Source organism: Poecilia latipinna, unplaced genomic scaffold, assembly GCF_001443285.1.
Source record: "Poecilia latipinna isolate Pla-1442-1.1 unplaced genomic scaffold, P_latipinna-1.0 Scaffold1820, whole genome shotgun sequence".
Taxonomy (NCBI): domain Eukaryota; kingdom Metazoa; phylum Chordata; class Actinopteri; order Cyprinodontiformes; family Poeciliidae; genus Poecilia; species Poecilia latipinna.
The window spans coordinates 260,757-276,018 of record NW_015114436.1 but is presented as its reverse complement, the minus strand read 5'-3'; the positions used below and the strand labels follow the sequence as shown (position 1 = coordinate 276,018).

General features: G+C 39.2%; 2 protein-coding genes across 2 annotated transcripts; both read left to right on the top strand.

Moving 5' to 3' along the window:
• The first annotated feature begins 1,875 nt into the window (after positions 1 to 1,875).
• LOC106934522 (uncharacterized) lies at positions 1,876 to 6,125 on the top strand. Its single transcript, XM_015014488.1, has 4 exons — positions 1,876 to 2,025; positions 2,091 to 2,828; positions 3,257 to 3,420; positions 4,357 to 6,125. Exons 2-4 carry the CDS (start codon positions 2,112 to 2,114, stop codon positions 5,339 to 5,341), a joined length of 1,866 nt encoding a protein of 621 aa, XP_014869974.1. The 5' UTR covers positions 1,876 to 2,025; positions 2,091 to 2,111; the 3' UTR covers positions 5,342 to 6,125.
• Positions 6,126 to 8,196: 2,071 nt separating this feature from the next.
• Positions 8,197 to 10,939, top strand: LOC106934526 (uncharacterized). Its single transcript, XM_015014491.1, has 3 exons — positions 8,197 to 8,233; positions 8,477 to 8,587; positions 9,739 to 10,939. Exons 2-3 carry the CDS (start codon positions 8,517 to 8,519, stop codon positions 10,571 to 10,573), a joined length of 906 nt encoding a protein of 301 aa, XP_014869977.1. The 5' UTR covers positions 8,197 to 8,233; positions 8,477 to 8,516; the 3' UTR covers positions 10,574 to 10,939.
• Positions 10,940 to 15,262: the final 4,323 nt, after the last annotated feature.

Sequence of the window (15,262 nt, the reverse complement as noted above, 5' to 3'; positions counted from 1 at the left end):
GGCCCAGAACCACTGCAAATACTTGGGTTGGGCTGTTTAAGCTCTCGAAAAAAATATGGAGGTTCATTTTTCAGTCACATTTTCTCCATATTATTTAGTTTTCATCCATAACTGTCACACTTAGCAACACATTTAGCTTGCTATTTAGTAAGCAAGCTAAACGTTTACCTTGCTGACTAAATACTTTTCTATATATTAGCTGGCTATTTAGTTAAAAAAAAAGCTCAATATTGACTCGGATAACATTTAGCTTGCTATTTTGTTAGTAAGTTAAATATTAAGATATATATTTAGCTTATAAATTAAATATTTATCTCAGAGTTAAACATTTAGTAGTTAGCAAGCTAAATATTGAGCTTGCTAACTCAACACTTAGCTTCAAACTAAATATTTAGCTTGCTAACTAAATGTTTGGCTAAATATTTCATGGCAACATTTATAAATGTATGAATGACATAAACATAGAGAAATAATGCCCTATGTTTTCTTATGTGTCAGGTTAACAAAACAATTTTTTTGGTGTTTATTTGTAGTTTAATTTGTGAATGTAACGTCACAAATAGCCTCCCATATTTACTGTGCAAAAGAGCCAAGAAACTCTTTTGATAATGAGGATCTCTGTTGTGAAACAACTAGAGTTAAACTTAGAACAGGATGTTATGAACAATCTGAACAGAAAAGGTTTGTTTTTATAAATGGAACCGGTCCAGTTATTGCATCATCACCCCTTTATAGAAAACCAGAAATACTTTATAGCTGATAAGACGGGAAGTTTAATTGCTGCTTTCATTGAGTTTACTTTCTTTTTTGCAAGAGAAATCTCCCTTTGTGCTGGATTTGTTGTTTTTTATCATTTTAAGTGAAGTCCACATAAATTTGATAAAATCTTGTGTGGTGAAACCTGATGATGCCAAGGAACAAATGCAGTTTGTTATTTCTTAAGGATTAGTGGATGGATCGAGATTTCAGACTAAAGCACCTCTTCCTCAACTTTTTCTTTGTTACAAACATTTTCCAAGTTCCTGAAGATCAGGACAAAAATCTATCCGAGTTCACAAATCAAGACATTTATCTGTAGTTTTCAGTTTTCTGCATGAACTATGACTGACTCTTGGTTCTGATCTGATGTTAAACAGCTGCAGGTCGTTTGAGGTCAGCTCAAAAGTTTATCAGTTTAGGGTCAGCAGGATAAGAAACATTTTCACTTTCTGAATGACTTTCTTTAAATCAGCCAATCAGAACAAAGAAACGGACAATAAACTTCCTTTCAATAAAAACCCAACCTGAGCTTTGACAAGAGTCTTTTCACATTTCAACAGAACAGGTGAGACACTGGAATCTTCATTTTACACGTATTTACATCTGTTATTTACAACAATGTCTTAGGACAATGTGGATAGAAAGGAAATGAGAGAACAAAAACTCAGACCTTTCAAGAAAAATCTCAGCAATATTTTAAAGACAAAAACAAGAACATTACTGAGCTCAAAAAGTCAAAAATTTGAGTGAAAAAAATCTGAAATTTTTGGATTAATTTCAGAATTTTTCTTAAAAAATAAAAAATTCTGAGCTCCTCTAAAAGTCCAAAAATTTGCATGACAAAGATGAGAATTTGTTTTTAATTAATCTGAGAAATTTTCTGAATATAAAATAAAATTTCTGAGTTCAAAAAGTGAAAAAAATGAAAAATAGAAATTTTGAGATTAATCTCAGAAATGTTCTGGAAGAAACCTGGAAATTTCTGAGTTTGAAAAGTGGAAAATTTCCACTTTATTTTAGAAAATTTAGAAAATTTTTGCGAGTAATCCAAAAATTTTAAAGTTTTTTTTTTGGCAGAAATTAACTATTTTCTTTTCTTTCTACAATGTCCTCAATGCAACATTAGTTATTTATTCAGATAGCTTGGTAAAATCAAAATGTTCTAAGTATTTCAGAATCACTCAGTAATAGAGGAGATCTGAACAAACATCCAGAAACTTCAGCTCCTTCAAGACGCTCTCTGCTTCTAATTTTTGCTTGGAAAAGGTGAGAGTTCAGCAATCAGATGCTGCTTCAATATAATTACTGACTAAACTTGAACCTTTTTTCAGGAAAATCACTGGGATCCCACCATGGATGTAGCCGACATGCTCATAGATAAAATCTTCAAGTGGGTGAAGCTGCAGAAAGAAGGTGCAGAGAAGTTTGACAAACTGGCCACTGAGCTGGAGGAAACCAAGAAAGGTTGCAACATCAGCAAAGTTGTAGGCAGCTCAGTGTCTGTAGGAGGAGCGGCGGCCATGACAGTTTCTGGTATATCAGCCCTCGTCACTGGAGGAGCTGCGATCCCGTTCCTGTTCACAGCTGGAGCCGTGGCCTCTGGCCTCGGTCTGACCACTAACCTGACCTCAGATGTTGTGGACATCACTGTGGCGAGCAAAAACATGAAGGAAGCCAAACAGATCGGTGAGAAGATCGAGAATCTCGAAAAGGGGATTGAGAAACTGATGGGAATGCTGAAGGAGGAAGGAGAGCGCAGGGAAAAAGAGGCTTCGTCCTTTGAGAAACTTTCTCCAGAAGATTATGTTGTAGAAAGGATCGTGAGGGCCATGGCCAAACGAGAGGGGCTGATGCTGAACACCAGGATGAGTCTGAAGAGCATGATGTCTGGTTTCTCCAAAACACTGATCAGTGATAAGGAGGCAGATTTTGCTCTTCTTGGGATTTCTTTAGCTTCCAAGTTTGCGATGATAGCAGCGAGAAAGTCTGGGAAGAGTTTGGTGTCAAATGGACTTCCAGAGCTGGCAAAGTCAATGGGAGCAAAAGCTGCAGGCAAAGCAGTCGGACGGGTGAGTAACTCAGACTGCTCACTGAATATATGAAATATCCAGATGTGGTGTGATGGCGTAAGGCCATTGAAGATGGAAAGAAGAAAGAACTAAAGTTCCACCAAAAAACTCTGAAACGTTTTAGAAAAAACTTCAAGAAACTGACTTCTAGTCAAAAGAATTGCTAGAAAAAGTATACATTTTGAGATTAATCTCAGAAATTTGAGGGAAATAAAACATGGGCATTTCTGTGCACTATCATGATAATAATAAAGATTATGCTAAAAAATATATATTTTTTAGTAACCGGAAATTATTTGGCTGTGACTTATGTGACCCTGTTTGTGCCAAAATCTTGACCCGTAAAGTTGGTTCTGATTCCACACGGCAGAAAACAGACCTTTGATAAACTTTTTTTTATTTCCTTTGCTTGTTTTTGCCTTTCCCAGGTTGGAGCAGGAGTGGTTGGATTGGCGTTTTCAGTTCCTGAGCTGGTGATCAACTGCATCGATGTGAATAACTGTAAGACTGAAGCCAGTCAGAGTCTGAGGAAGAACGCTGTGGACATGCGGATCGCTTCTGACCAGATGGAAACCGACCTGAAAAACATTCAGTAAGTCTGAATGATGAAACATCTCACTAACTAAAATAATGGAAATAAATGAAATGGGTGACCATAATCTGATCTGAAGAACTTTTACAGTTCAGTGTCTCTCAAACCGTTTCAGACTGAAGACCAATTAACCCATTTAACAAACTCACATTGACCTTCTAACTTGAAATTGCTCCCGCAATAACAAAACATCTTCATATATGCAACCAGAAAAAACAATTTTAGTTTCTTAACCCACATATTGTTGTCTGCTTTGTTCATCCCAATAAAAGTGGTTCTGTTTTGTAAATGTGCCTGGAAAAGACAAGACAAATTATTTACAGATTCTGAAAGTTTTCCAATGATGTCAAACACATGGAAATGAAAAAAGAAGTTGTTCTGTGTGCATTAAAGACATTTTAAGATTATTTGTAATTTATAGGTATAATAAAATAAAAATAGACTTACCACCAGTATTTTGAGTGACCATGTCTTAAGCCACTTCCATCCATTATTATTATTTTTAAACACAATCCTTTGGTAAGCTAACAGCATGAATTACGATTTGAGTTCATGTCACGTAAAATAAACGGTTGTTTACATGCAGTACCTTTATGACCACAGGGGGCGCCAGCAGCCCACAGTTCGAGAAACACTCCTCTAGATCTTAATGCACGAAACACAGCAGGAATATCTCTAAATAAGAGGGATGATACTTAAGAATCATCCCGATAATTGGAGAATCCCTAAGATTGTCAGAAAAGGGAAATCGGGGATGACATAAAAATCTGGTCCTGTTAACTGGACATGATTCCCTCACTTTGCTTTTGACACAATATCAACATGTAATCGTCCATTGTGTAAAACGTTTCAATCAGATCCGACAAGAAATACAGAGTTACCACAATCTGTTGCTAAAAAGAAGAACTGTCATCTGATTGGCGTTTTCTCTTCCAGATCGATCTTCCGAAGGTTAGCCAAGGTGAAACGCTCCATTGAAACCAAAAACAAGAGCAGTGACGACTGTCAAACTCTGCTGAAGTTTGCACAGGATACCTGCAAAGATGAATCCGTTAGGAAGTGGCTCAGGGAAAAAGCACAGTCTGAGATCTTCTCCAAGCTGGTGGACATGTTCCAGTTCCTGAAGGAAAACATTGATGAGGAAGAGGAGAAGAACCACAGCAACGAAGTTGACATCACCTTTGTGGCTCATGGAACGATCACCGACTCCATGATGCCAGCCAGCTGCCTGCTGCCTCTGCCCACCGTCTCCGACGTTGTCCTGTACTCGCCCTGGAACTGCTACCTTGAAGCTACCGCAGCGTACGGTATCGCCACAGGGAAGATTCAACCTGTCCACAGAGAGTTTTACTGCTCACCTGAACGTGGCTGCAAGGTTCCAGATAATGGGCATCGGCCCAAACGTCTCCCTGATGAATGGAACTCCATGAAGAAAGCTGGAAGTCAAAGGATTCCCAACATCGTCGTGTCTCCTTTAAAATCACCTGAAGATGGAGTCTGGAAGAAATTTGAGAGGCTAGAAAGCAGACATGGCAACCCTGGAAGAAACCATATCCTCATCCCATTGATCCTCCCAGAAGAAGAAGAAGAAGATGATGATGATGATGAAGATATCCCTCTCCCTGTGGTCACCTTGGCTCTGTCGCTGGTGCTCATGTTCTCCAGGTTTCAGGCCACGCTCCACCTCACCGTCTGTCTGGGGAAACTATCTAGAAAAATGAGGCTGGATGAAGAAGCTCTGAAGCAGCAGTACGCCTGCACCATCGACTTCACAGGAATGACCTCAGCTGAGAAGATGTTGGCCTCCACGTTCCAATCTATAATATCTTCAGTGATAAAGTTCTTCAGAAGAACAGAAAGCAGTGCAGAAACCCAAGTACATGACAGGCTGGCCAAAGCTTTCAAAGCCATGTTTGGTTGAACTCTGAGACAAAATGAGTCCTGAGAAAATATAAATGAAACCAAAACATCTCTGGATTTATGAAGTAGATGTTTTGGTCTAAAGCTTCAGGTCCATCTCAACGGGTTTTATTTTATTAATCATAGAAAATATTCATCACATTCATATTATTCCACTTTCTGTTCAGCTTCGATAAACTTTTACTGCACTGCCATCTAGTGGTCTTAGACTGCAAAGGAAATTTACCTCCAGTTTAATTAATTGATTTAGTCGCAATGAATACAATTAGCATCAGTCATATTTACATTAAAGCAAATAACAGTCTAACTGAATCCAATCCAAACAAATTCAAAACTCAAATTCAGGACATCAAATAATCAGAAAATTCAGCTGATTGCAGTAAGTCATTCAATTTACAGAAACAGGCAACAAACTGCATAAGCTGCAGATGATTGCTTATATTTATCATGTTTGGTTTTATTTGTTTACGTTTGTTTTGATTATGCTGACATCACCTCTATATGCAGAAATGCAGTTTTTATTAGTGTCAATGATTTATTCCTTATTGTTTTTCTTCACTGAAATGATACTCTGTCATCCTTGTGTGTATTTTAAATAACTAAAGTTATTTAAAATACACACAATAAATAACAATCTAAGAAATTAGCCCCATTACTTTAGGTTTAGGTTAAAACTCTAAAACCTGATAAATGTGTTTTACTGTACATGTTTCTCAACTTTTCTTAGAAACCTTTTAAACTATTTGTGATAATTGAGCTTACTGTACTTTTTGAAAATTAGGATCAGTTGAAATTAGAGATGTGCCGATCAGGTTTTCTCCTGCCGATACCGATCACCCATGAGGGCCGATCACCGATACCGATCACATAATTATTATTTATTTATTTTTTATCATAAACCCTACCGGTTACATTATGTGGAAAAAGGAACAATGAATTCACCTTAATTTAGACAAAAACTTGTTTTTAATAACTTTTTCCAAGAAGAAAACTAAACAAAACAGGCATTGTGCAAATTGTACTGCTATCAGTAATACTATCTTTAACAGACTGAAAACATATGAAGGCTCTGAAGAGGCTAAATAATACAAAGAGCCAAAATAAAATCTCTCAACATTGCCAAAAAGTTCAAGTATAAAACTTAACATTCAAAGGCAAATACAGGATCCATTAATTAAACAATCCAGAGTTACTGAATGAAAACTTCCTGTTAGCATGGTGGCTAGCTGGTTACTGCTAGCTCTGATTGGCTGTTTCTGACTGAGCGGAGTAATTATGCAGGACAGGGGGAGATCGATTATTTTTTCAGAGATTATTTGTCTCATGTTAGGACAGCAAAGTTTTAATACGTAGGTAAAATTTATTTTTTTAAGTTAGATGCTGCAGCTTTAAATAGAGGTTCGGTGTGAGAGTCACTACCAGGTGGAGCAGAAGCGAAGCTCCGTCTGTGAAATATTACTACCTGTAGCATAGCAGCGGTTCAACAGGAGAGCAGAACCAGCGTCTTACATCGCAGCTCGAAGACTTAAATAATTTTCTAGGTTATTTGTTTAGCTTTCTGACCGTCATGCTAATCCGGGTGAGTGTTTGTAGCTGTGCGCTGCTTTACCTGCTGTCTGATCCTCCGTATGTCTTTTTTACTGCAGTGAGCCTCGATGTAGCCAAACTCCATCAAGTATGGCTTTGTTTTTATGCCATATTAGATTCGTTGTGTTGATGCATTTTGACCTGCTTCACCCCACGTGCTTTAATTTTCCGCCGCAACACGCAAACTTCCCCATTCACTCAGTGGGTTATAGTTCCACATCGCTTAGGATTTGTTGCTGCGCGTTTGCGCAGTGTGAAGGAAAGAGGAGACCAGCTGCACAGGCAGGCTGGAAATGAGATGCAGGTGATCGGCAACAAGAGACCGTGATCGACGATCACCGATCATACACTTTTTCACGGAAATCGGCCGATTATGATCGGTGGCCGATCGATCGGCAGACCTCTAGTTGAAATGTATAATTTGTTTTGTAAAATGTATTGAGACGATGTGTTATGAATTTGTGCTACACCAATAAAATGAACTGAATTGAATCTACAGCTCACAAGTCTTCAGTATTTCTTGGTATTTTCCTTCTAAATGTTCAGACTTTTCTTTAGTCTTTAGATACTGAATATTTACTCTGATTCATACATCAGTTCAGGGTTTGTACCTTTACAGTAGAGCCTACCAGGTACATGTGAAGAAACTGCAGGATTTAAATTCATGTAAAACACAAGAAGAGCTGTGGATTTACAGTAAATCAGCTGGTTTAATGTAACTCAGCCGATTTACAGGAAGAATCAGCTGATTGGCAGAGATTCCTGAGCCAAACCAGTTCAGAGGTGTTTTCATATCACCTGTTGGCATGTATGGTGATTCTTATCTGGTTTCAGGGAATAAATAACTCTGTGACGTGAAGAGGACAGAGAGAGAAAAACAACAGGTACACTAAACCCAATCTGAGAAATTCTGGATTCATGTTTCCGATCACATGTTTATTTCTATTTTCTGAGTTTCTACCAGATTTTACTCCATGCCTGCTTCACAGAACAGATCCTGCTGCAGGATTTTTTTCAAGTTTTTCTGCTCAGTTTTGGTTGGGCTCTGGTTTTTATTATGGTCAATAAACTTTAAAGCCTTTATAACTTCTGTGTGATGCTGCCAGTCTTGGCTAGACTTATCTTGGAAAATAGATCTTTAATCTAAGTGGGATTTCCCTGGTGAAATAAAGGTACATTTTGGCTCTGAAGTTTCACTTTCACTTTTTGCTGTTTGTTTCTCATTGAGGCGTCACCCAGCAGTCTTACAAATGAGGCTGCTGATCCTTTACCTGTTAGATGACTGCATCAGTTTCACCTGCAACAGGTAGGACAAACTGTAGCTTTGCTCTAATAAATTAACAGTATTACTGTGAAATATTAGTAGTAATTTATTCTGAACTAACAGAATCTGGTTCTTATTCTAGAGACAAAGCTGTTCAGTCATAGTTTCTGTTATTGAGTAGAAATTCTTACAGATGAAAGGAATGAGGGAATTTAGGTTAAAACAAAAAAAAAACAGAACTTCAGTATTTTCTTATTGTGAAATGATTTTGCTTTTCTTCTGCAGGTTAATAGTTTAATTTTAAGTTCCTGTTGATTCACCAACCATGAGTGAACCGAAAAGTGACCTACGCCACAAACTGGCTTCTCTACAGCTGGGAAGACGGAGTATGATGCTGTGAGTTTCCTGATGGGAAATATTTAATGAGAAATTACTGAGTGGCATCTAATTCTGCTGCAGAATGCTCTTAGGAGAAATATAATTTAGGCTGATGTGTTTGTTTTGGTCAATGCATTAAAATGAAGAAGTCAAATCTATTTGCAGAACATTTCAGCAACAAGGAAGTTTAATTCTGTTAAAAACAACACAGTAACCAGTTATGTTGTCAAATATCATCATCAAAATCATCAAATGTTGGAATGAAGACCAGAATTAATCACTGTTCCAGTTATTATGAAACAAGGTGTCTCTAGACAGGTGGGTTGAGGTCAGAGTTCATCCTGATCTCTAGTTTCCAGTTGTAATAACTGAAGCTGTGCTTTGACTCTGCATCGTTCATCTTTAGGTCCAAATAACTTTAGTTTTGTTTCTGTTCATCTGGAGAAAGTTGTGGCTCATCCAGACATTTATCTGTTCTGTCTGTTCAGTGATTGGATGGTGAGCTGTGGACCATCTGTACAGTTATGGTAGCTAATGGTATTACTTCTCATAATCTGAGCTAGTGGGAGAATATAGATTTGTCCAAATTGTTATGATAACTCTTGTTTTTAAAGACTGAGGGGAAAAAACCCAATGAGAGGAATCAGTTTACTATCTGAATGAGATCAGATTCAACAACAGGCAGAACTTTCTTAAGGAAAATCATGAGTAGGAAATCAAGACAGCAGGAGGAGGAGGACCTTAATTTAGCCATTTTCTCTACATTATTATGTTTGGGGATAGCCGCTGGTAGAGTGAAGATTGGAGGCTGTAAGTTTGTTAATCTATCAACTGTGGCAAATAGCATTGCTGATGTTTTTGTTCATAATTTCCTAAAGAATTTTTTTTAATGTGTTTTAGTGTAACCTGTTGGCTCAAATGAAAGGTTTGAAGTATATCACAGAGCTTTTTGCCCCTCTCTGCTGGGGATTAATCTACATGGATTCAAAGTCTCAAACAACGATTAAACAGTCCAAAATTAGCCAGAGCTCAAAATACACAAGTACTGAACCGGGATCCACTGTAATGAGATCTGGCAAATATAGGAATATATCTTGCTGCTTTATAGTGACAGTAAGGAGGCAACAGACACATATTCTTACTAAATATTCATCATTTTCTTTCTACAGGCAGAACATCTACAGAGATGTTCAAGTTTCACAAAGAACAAAGAGCTCCGAAGAAAAGAGCCGACTGATAAAACTTGCAGAGAGAAATTGTTCAAATCCAGTCGTTTTGAAGTGGCTGAGAGAAAACTCCTTCACCAAACTGGTGGAGATGTTCAACTTCTTTAAAAAACACATAGATGAGGAGGAAAAGAAGGACCACAGTGAGACAGTGGACATCACCTTCATGGCTCATGGATGTATCAGAGACTTCATGATCCCAGCCAGCTGCCTGCTGCCTCTGGCCTCCATCAGGGACGTGGTTCTCTACGCTCCCTGGAACTGTGTCTCCTGCGGTTTGGGGTACGCAGTCGCCACAGGACGACTGAAGCCTCAGCATAGAGTTTTCTACTGCTACAAGAAGGATGGATGTCCAGTTCCTGATGAAAAACATCGACCTGTGAAACTACCGGACCGCTGGAACTCAATGAGGCAGGCAGGAGACCAGATGATCCCAAACATCTCAGTTAGTCCTCTACGACCAGACGATGGTGTTTGGAAGAACTTTGAGTCTCTCACCAAATTACACGGTCCTGTTGGGAGAAACCGGATCGTCATTCCCTTCATCCTCCCAGGAAAAGAATCAGACAACGTCCCGTTCTCTGTGGTCACCTTGGCCCTGTCTCTGGTTCTGCTCCAGTCCAGGTTCAAAGCCACTGTCCACCTGTATGCCTGTCTGGGAGACCAATCTACTGGACAGAAGTTTGACAGAGAATATCTGGAGAAGCAGTACGCCTACGCTGTTGATGGGACTGGAATGAAATGTTCTAATAACATCTTCAATGTAGGATGGAGATAAGATTATGAATATGTTATATTAGTAGTTTATTTTGTTAATAATATGATCTGTCAATCTAAATGTAGAAATTATAATATATACATGAAGTACCAGATTTATGTGTTTTATGGTTATTAGTCTGTATTAAAATTACACCAAATGTTCTCATATCACACTGTATGTACTAAGACAAGTGGAGCATTAAACATTTTGTGTATTTGCTTCACATCCTGCTTTAACACGTCACAGCTGCAGAAATTATGCAGAAAGCCGTTTTCATCAACCCAATCTCTGATGTCAGAAAGTCAACAGACTCATGTGATGCTGTGTTGATTCTTATTAGACAACTGTTTGTGATTTGCTAATAGATTATAAACCAATCACACATTTGGGAAGGGGGCACTTTGTGCCACTATTTATATGCTGTAATTCCTGTCAATAAATGAGAAATCTTACATCTTGCAGAGACTTTGTGTGGTTTCTCCCTTTACAGAGATATTTTATAAACAGTCAAGGACTGTAAGGCAGCTAAGTTAGATTAGCACTCTGGTGTTGGGATGCAGAGGGAATGGGGAGACACTCGGATTGGGGTCAGAGGGATCTGGTTGACAACAAGCTTCATTATTTTTAATATGCAACAACTACTGCATGTTTAGGAAATGTGACTAAGTTTCAGTCCTTCCCATCAATTTCTCCCCCACGGGAAGCTGAAGGGGAGAGACACTTTTCTTAAAAGAAAAGCCCAGAACCTGACAGTTTTAGGAAAAAAATAAAAGCTCCCTTCTCCTTTCAGGTGCTGACTTTCTGCCAACCATGAAAAACTCAGTCCTTTCCAACCTGATGAAGTTACATTCTGCTTTCAAGGAGATGAAAAGCCAGAAGCAGATCTTGTGAGTTTCTGAACTCCTTATATTTCTGATGTTTCTGTTGCTTTAAAGCACTGAAGCAAAGAGGACCCACAGGGGTCCAGCAGGACAAAGTGATCAGTCGTTTGACCAGCTGTTACCTGTGATTTCTAGTGTACATGTGTAAGAGGAGGGTGGGGGGGAAACAGGTGGCCCTCTACACCTTGGTTCCAGATTTCCCATCGTTGACGCTGCTGTGTTCAAACTGGGACTGGAGAAGGAATTTGAGAGATTTGTGTATCAAATGCATTAAAATTAGGAAAGGACTGAGCAGAGCAAGGTGCGTCTCTTTCAGACTCTCCCTTTGTGCATGTAAGATCCACATGCATCTGTCTCACACCTTGGATCCCTCAAAGCTTCCCAGCGACACCAAGGGGTGTCCATCCAGAGTAGCTACCCCAGGTAGGGGGGCAAGAGAACCTCTGCAAGCCACGAAGAGTCAGCGCCGGAACCTCCCAGACCAACCCAAGACTATGAGAACTAGAAGACCGAAGCAAAGGTTGTCAGGAATTCAGAGCCCGAAACTTAAAACAAGCTTTGATTATTTGGAGGCTCTAAGCAACTATTTCTCCAGATATTGCATGAATTTGCCTGCCACAGTCTGAGGAGGTCTGCTTCTCTCTGCTTCTCTCTGCAGCCTGGTTTTCTCACTTCATCACCTGGTTAGCTGTGGTCTGAACATGTTCTGTGAATACTGTGGTGATCACAACAAATAAATGTTCTTGACGTTTGTCCACAGAGACGAGAAGAACAGGCTGATGAAGCTTGCAGAGGAGAACTGCGCCAATCGAAAGACCCTGAAGTTGCTGAATAAAAACACCTTTCCAAAGCTGGTGGAGATGTTCAACTTCTTCAAAAAACACATAGATGAGGAGGAGGAGAAGAATCACAGTGACACTGTGGACATCACCTTTGTGGCTCATGGATCTATCAGAGACTTCATGATCCCAGCCAGCTGCCTGCTGCCTCTGGCCTCCATCAGGGACGTGGTTCTCTACGCTCCCTGGAACTGTGACTCTTACGGCGCACAGCTAACGTACGCCATCGCCACAGGAAAACTGAAGCCTCAGCACAGAGTATTTTTCTGCTCCAAGGAGGATGGATGTCCAGTTCCTGATGAAAAACATCGACCCGTGAAACTACCCGACCGCTGGAACTCAATGAGGCAGGCAGGAGACCAGATGATCCCAAACATCTCAGTTAGTCCTCTACAACCAGACGATGGGGTTTGGAAGGACTTTGAGTCTCTCACCAAATTACACGGTCCTGATGGGAGAAACCGGATCGTCATTCCCTTCATCCTCCCAGGAAAAAAATCAGACAGCGTCCCGTTCTCTGTGGTCACCTGTCTCCGGTTCTGCTCCAGTCCAGGTTCAAAGCCACCGTCCACCTGGACGCCTGTCTGGGCTGCAGTTCTATTGGTCAGAAGTTTGACAGGTGTTACCTGGAGCGGCAGTACGCCTGGGCTGCAGATGAAAAAGGCATGAAATGTTCGCCCCACATCTTAAGCTGTTAGCAGAATATTAAAGATAAAATAAGTCGTTTGTGGCAGAAAAAGCTCCAGGTTCAATGGAAATTTGAGAGGCTAGAAAGCAGACATGGCAACCCTGGAAGAAACCATATCCTCATCCCATTGATCCTCCCAGAAGAAGAAGAAGAAGATGATGATGATGATGATGATGATGATGAAGATATCCCTCTCCCTGTGGTCACCTTGGCTCTGTCGCTGGTGCTCATGTTCTCCAGGTTTCAGGCCACGCTCCACCTCACCTTCTGTCTGGGGAAACTATCTAGAAAAATGAAGCTGGATGAAGAAGCTCTGAAGCAGCAGTACGCCTGCACCATCGATTTCACTGGAGTGACCTCAGCTGAGAAGATGTTGGCCTCCACGTTCCAATCTATAATATCTTCAGTGATAAAGTTCTTCAGAAGAACAGAAAGCAGTGCAGAAACCAAAGTACATGACAGGCTGGCCAAAGCTTTCAAAGCCATGTTTGGTTGAACTCTGAGACAAAATGAGTCCTGAGAAAATATAAATAAAACCAAAACATCTCTGGATTTATGAAGTAGATGTTTTGGTCTGAAGCTTCAGGTCCATCTCAATGGGTTTTATTTTATTAATCATAGAAAATATTCATCACATTCATATTATTCCACTTTCTGTTCAGCTTCGATAAACTTTTACTACACTGCCATCTAGTGGTCTTAGACTGCAAAGGAAATTTACCTCCAGTTTAATTAATTTATTTAGTCACAATGAATACGATTAGCATCAGTCATATTTACATTAAAGCAAATAACAGTCTAACTGAATCCAATCAAAACAGATTCAAAACTCAAATTCAGGACATCAAATAATCAGAAAATTCAGCTGCAGTAAGTCATTCAATTTACAGAAACAGGCAACAAACTGCATAAACTGCAGATGATTGCTTATATTTATCATGTTTGGTTTTATTTGTTTACGTTTGTTTTGATTATGCTGACATCACTTCTATATGCAGAAATGCAGTTTTTATTAGTGTCAATGATTTATTCCTTATTGTTTTTCTTCACTGAAATGACTGTCATCCTCCTGTGTATTTTAAATAACTTTCATAATATATCAATCTATGAAACCCATTACATTAGGTTTATGTTAAAACTCTAAAACTTGATCAAATGTGTTTTACTGTACATGTTTTTCATCTTTTCTTAGAAACCTTTTAAACTATTTGTGATAACTGAGCTTAATGTACTTTTTGATAATTAGGATCAGTTGAAATGTGTGTATGTGTCTTGTTTTGTAAAATGTATTGAGACGATGTGTTATGAATTTGTGCTACATAAATAAAAATGAACTGAATTGAATCTACAGCTCACAAGTCTTCAGTATTTCTTGGTATTTTCCTTCTAAAAGTTCAGATGTTTCTTTAGTCTTTAGATACTGAATATTTACTCTGATTCATACATCAGTTCAGGGTTTGCACCTTTACAGTAGAGCCTCCCAGGTACATGTGAAGAAACTGCAGGATTTAAACACATGAAGAGCTGTGGATTTACAGTAAATCAGCTGGTTTACAGGAAGAATGACTTGAAATGAGCTGTTATAAAGTCTGGCAGAGATAACTGAGCCCAGTGTTGTGTTCAAGACCACCTAACCCAAGACCAAGACAAGACCAAGACCAGAGTGTATCGAGACCGAGACAAGACCAAGACTTTTGGGGTCCAAGACCAATTCAAGACCAAGTCCGAGGGAAGTCGAGACCGAGTCAAGACCAAGACCAGCGGCCCGCGCTACATGACAATAAAATGTAAAATATGATCGAAATTGCTTCTCAAAATAATCTGACAGAGCCATATTACCATAAAACACCTAGATATTAAATACTTAATACATTTTACCAATATTAAATATTCCATTTATGTGCTAAAAAATGTGATGGTCTCATGCCATCCCTAAAAACATAACGCCCTGGGCATTTGCCCATATTGCTCATAAAAGAAACCACCACTGTTGCACCATTAAACATAGTAATTGAGGCAATGCCCTGATGGTAAATAACGCTCAACCATGAACACTGACCAAGGAGCAACAAGCAAGAATTAACCAAACAGAAGGCGCTCATCGTGACTGTTTTCACTCTCTATCCCAGTACATGAAGCCAGGCAGTCTGACACCATGGCAGACATTACAGCTGCATGTATGCTATTTTGACAGCATATGGCTATGTGATAGAACACCGGCTATATCTGTCAGACACGTCATTACCATATGATTTTATTTAATCAGCAACATAGAATCATGACGTAGATCGTCATACAC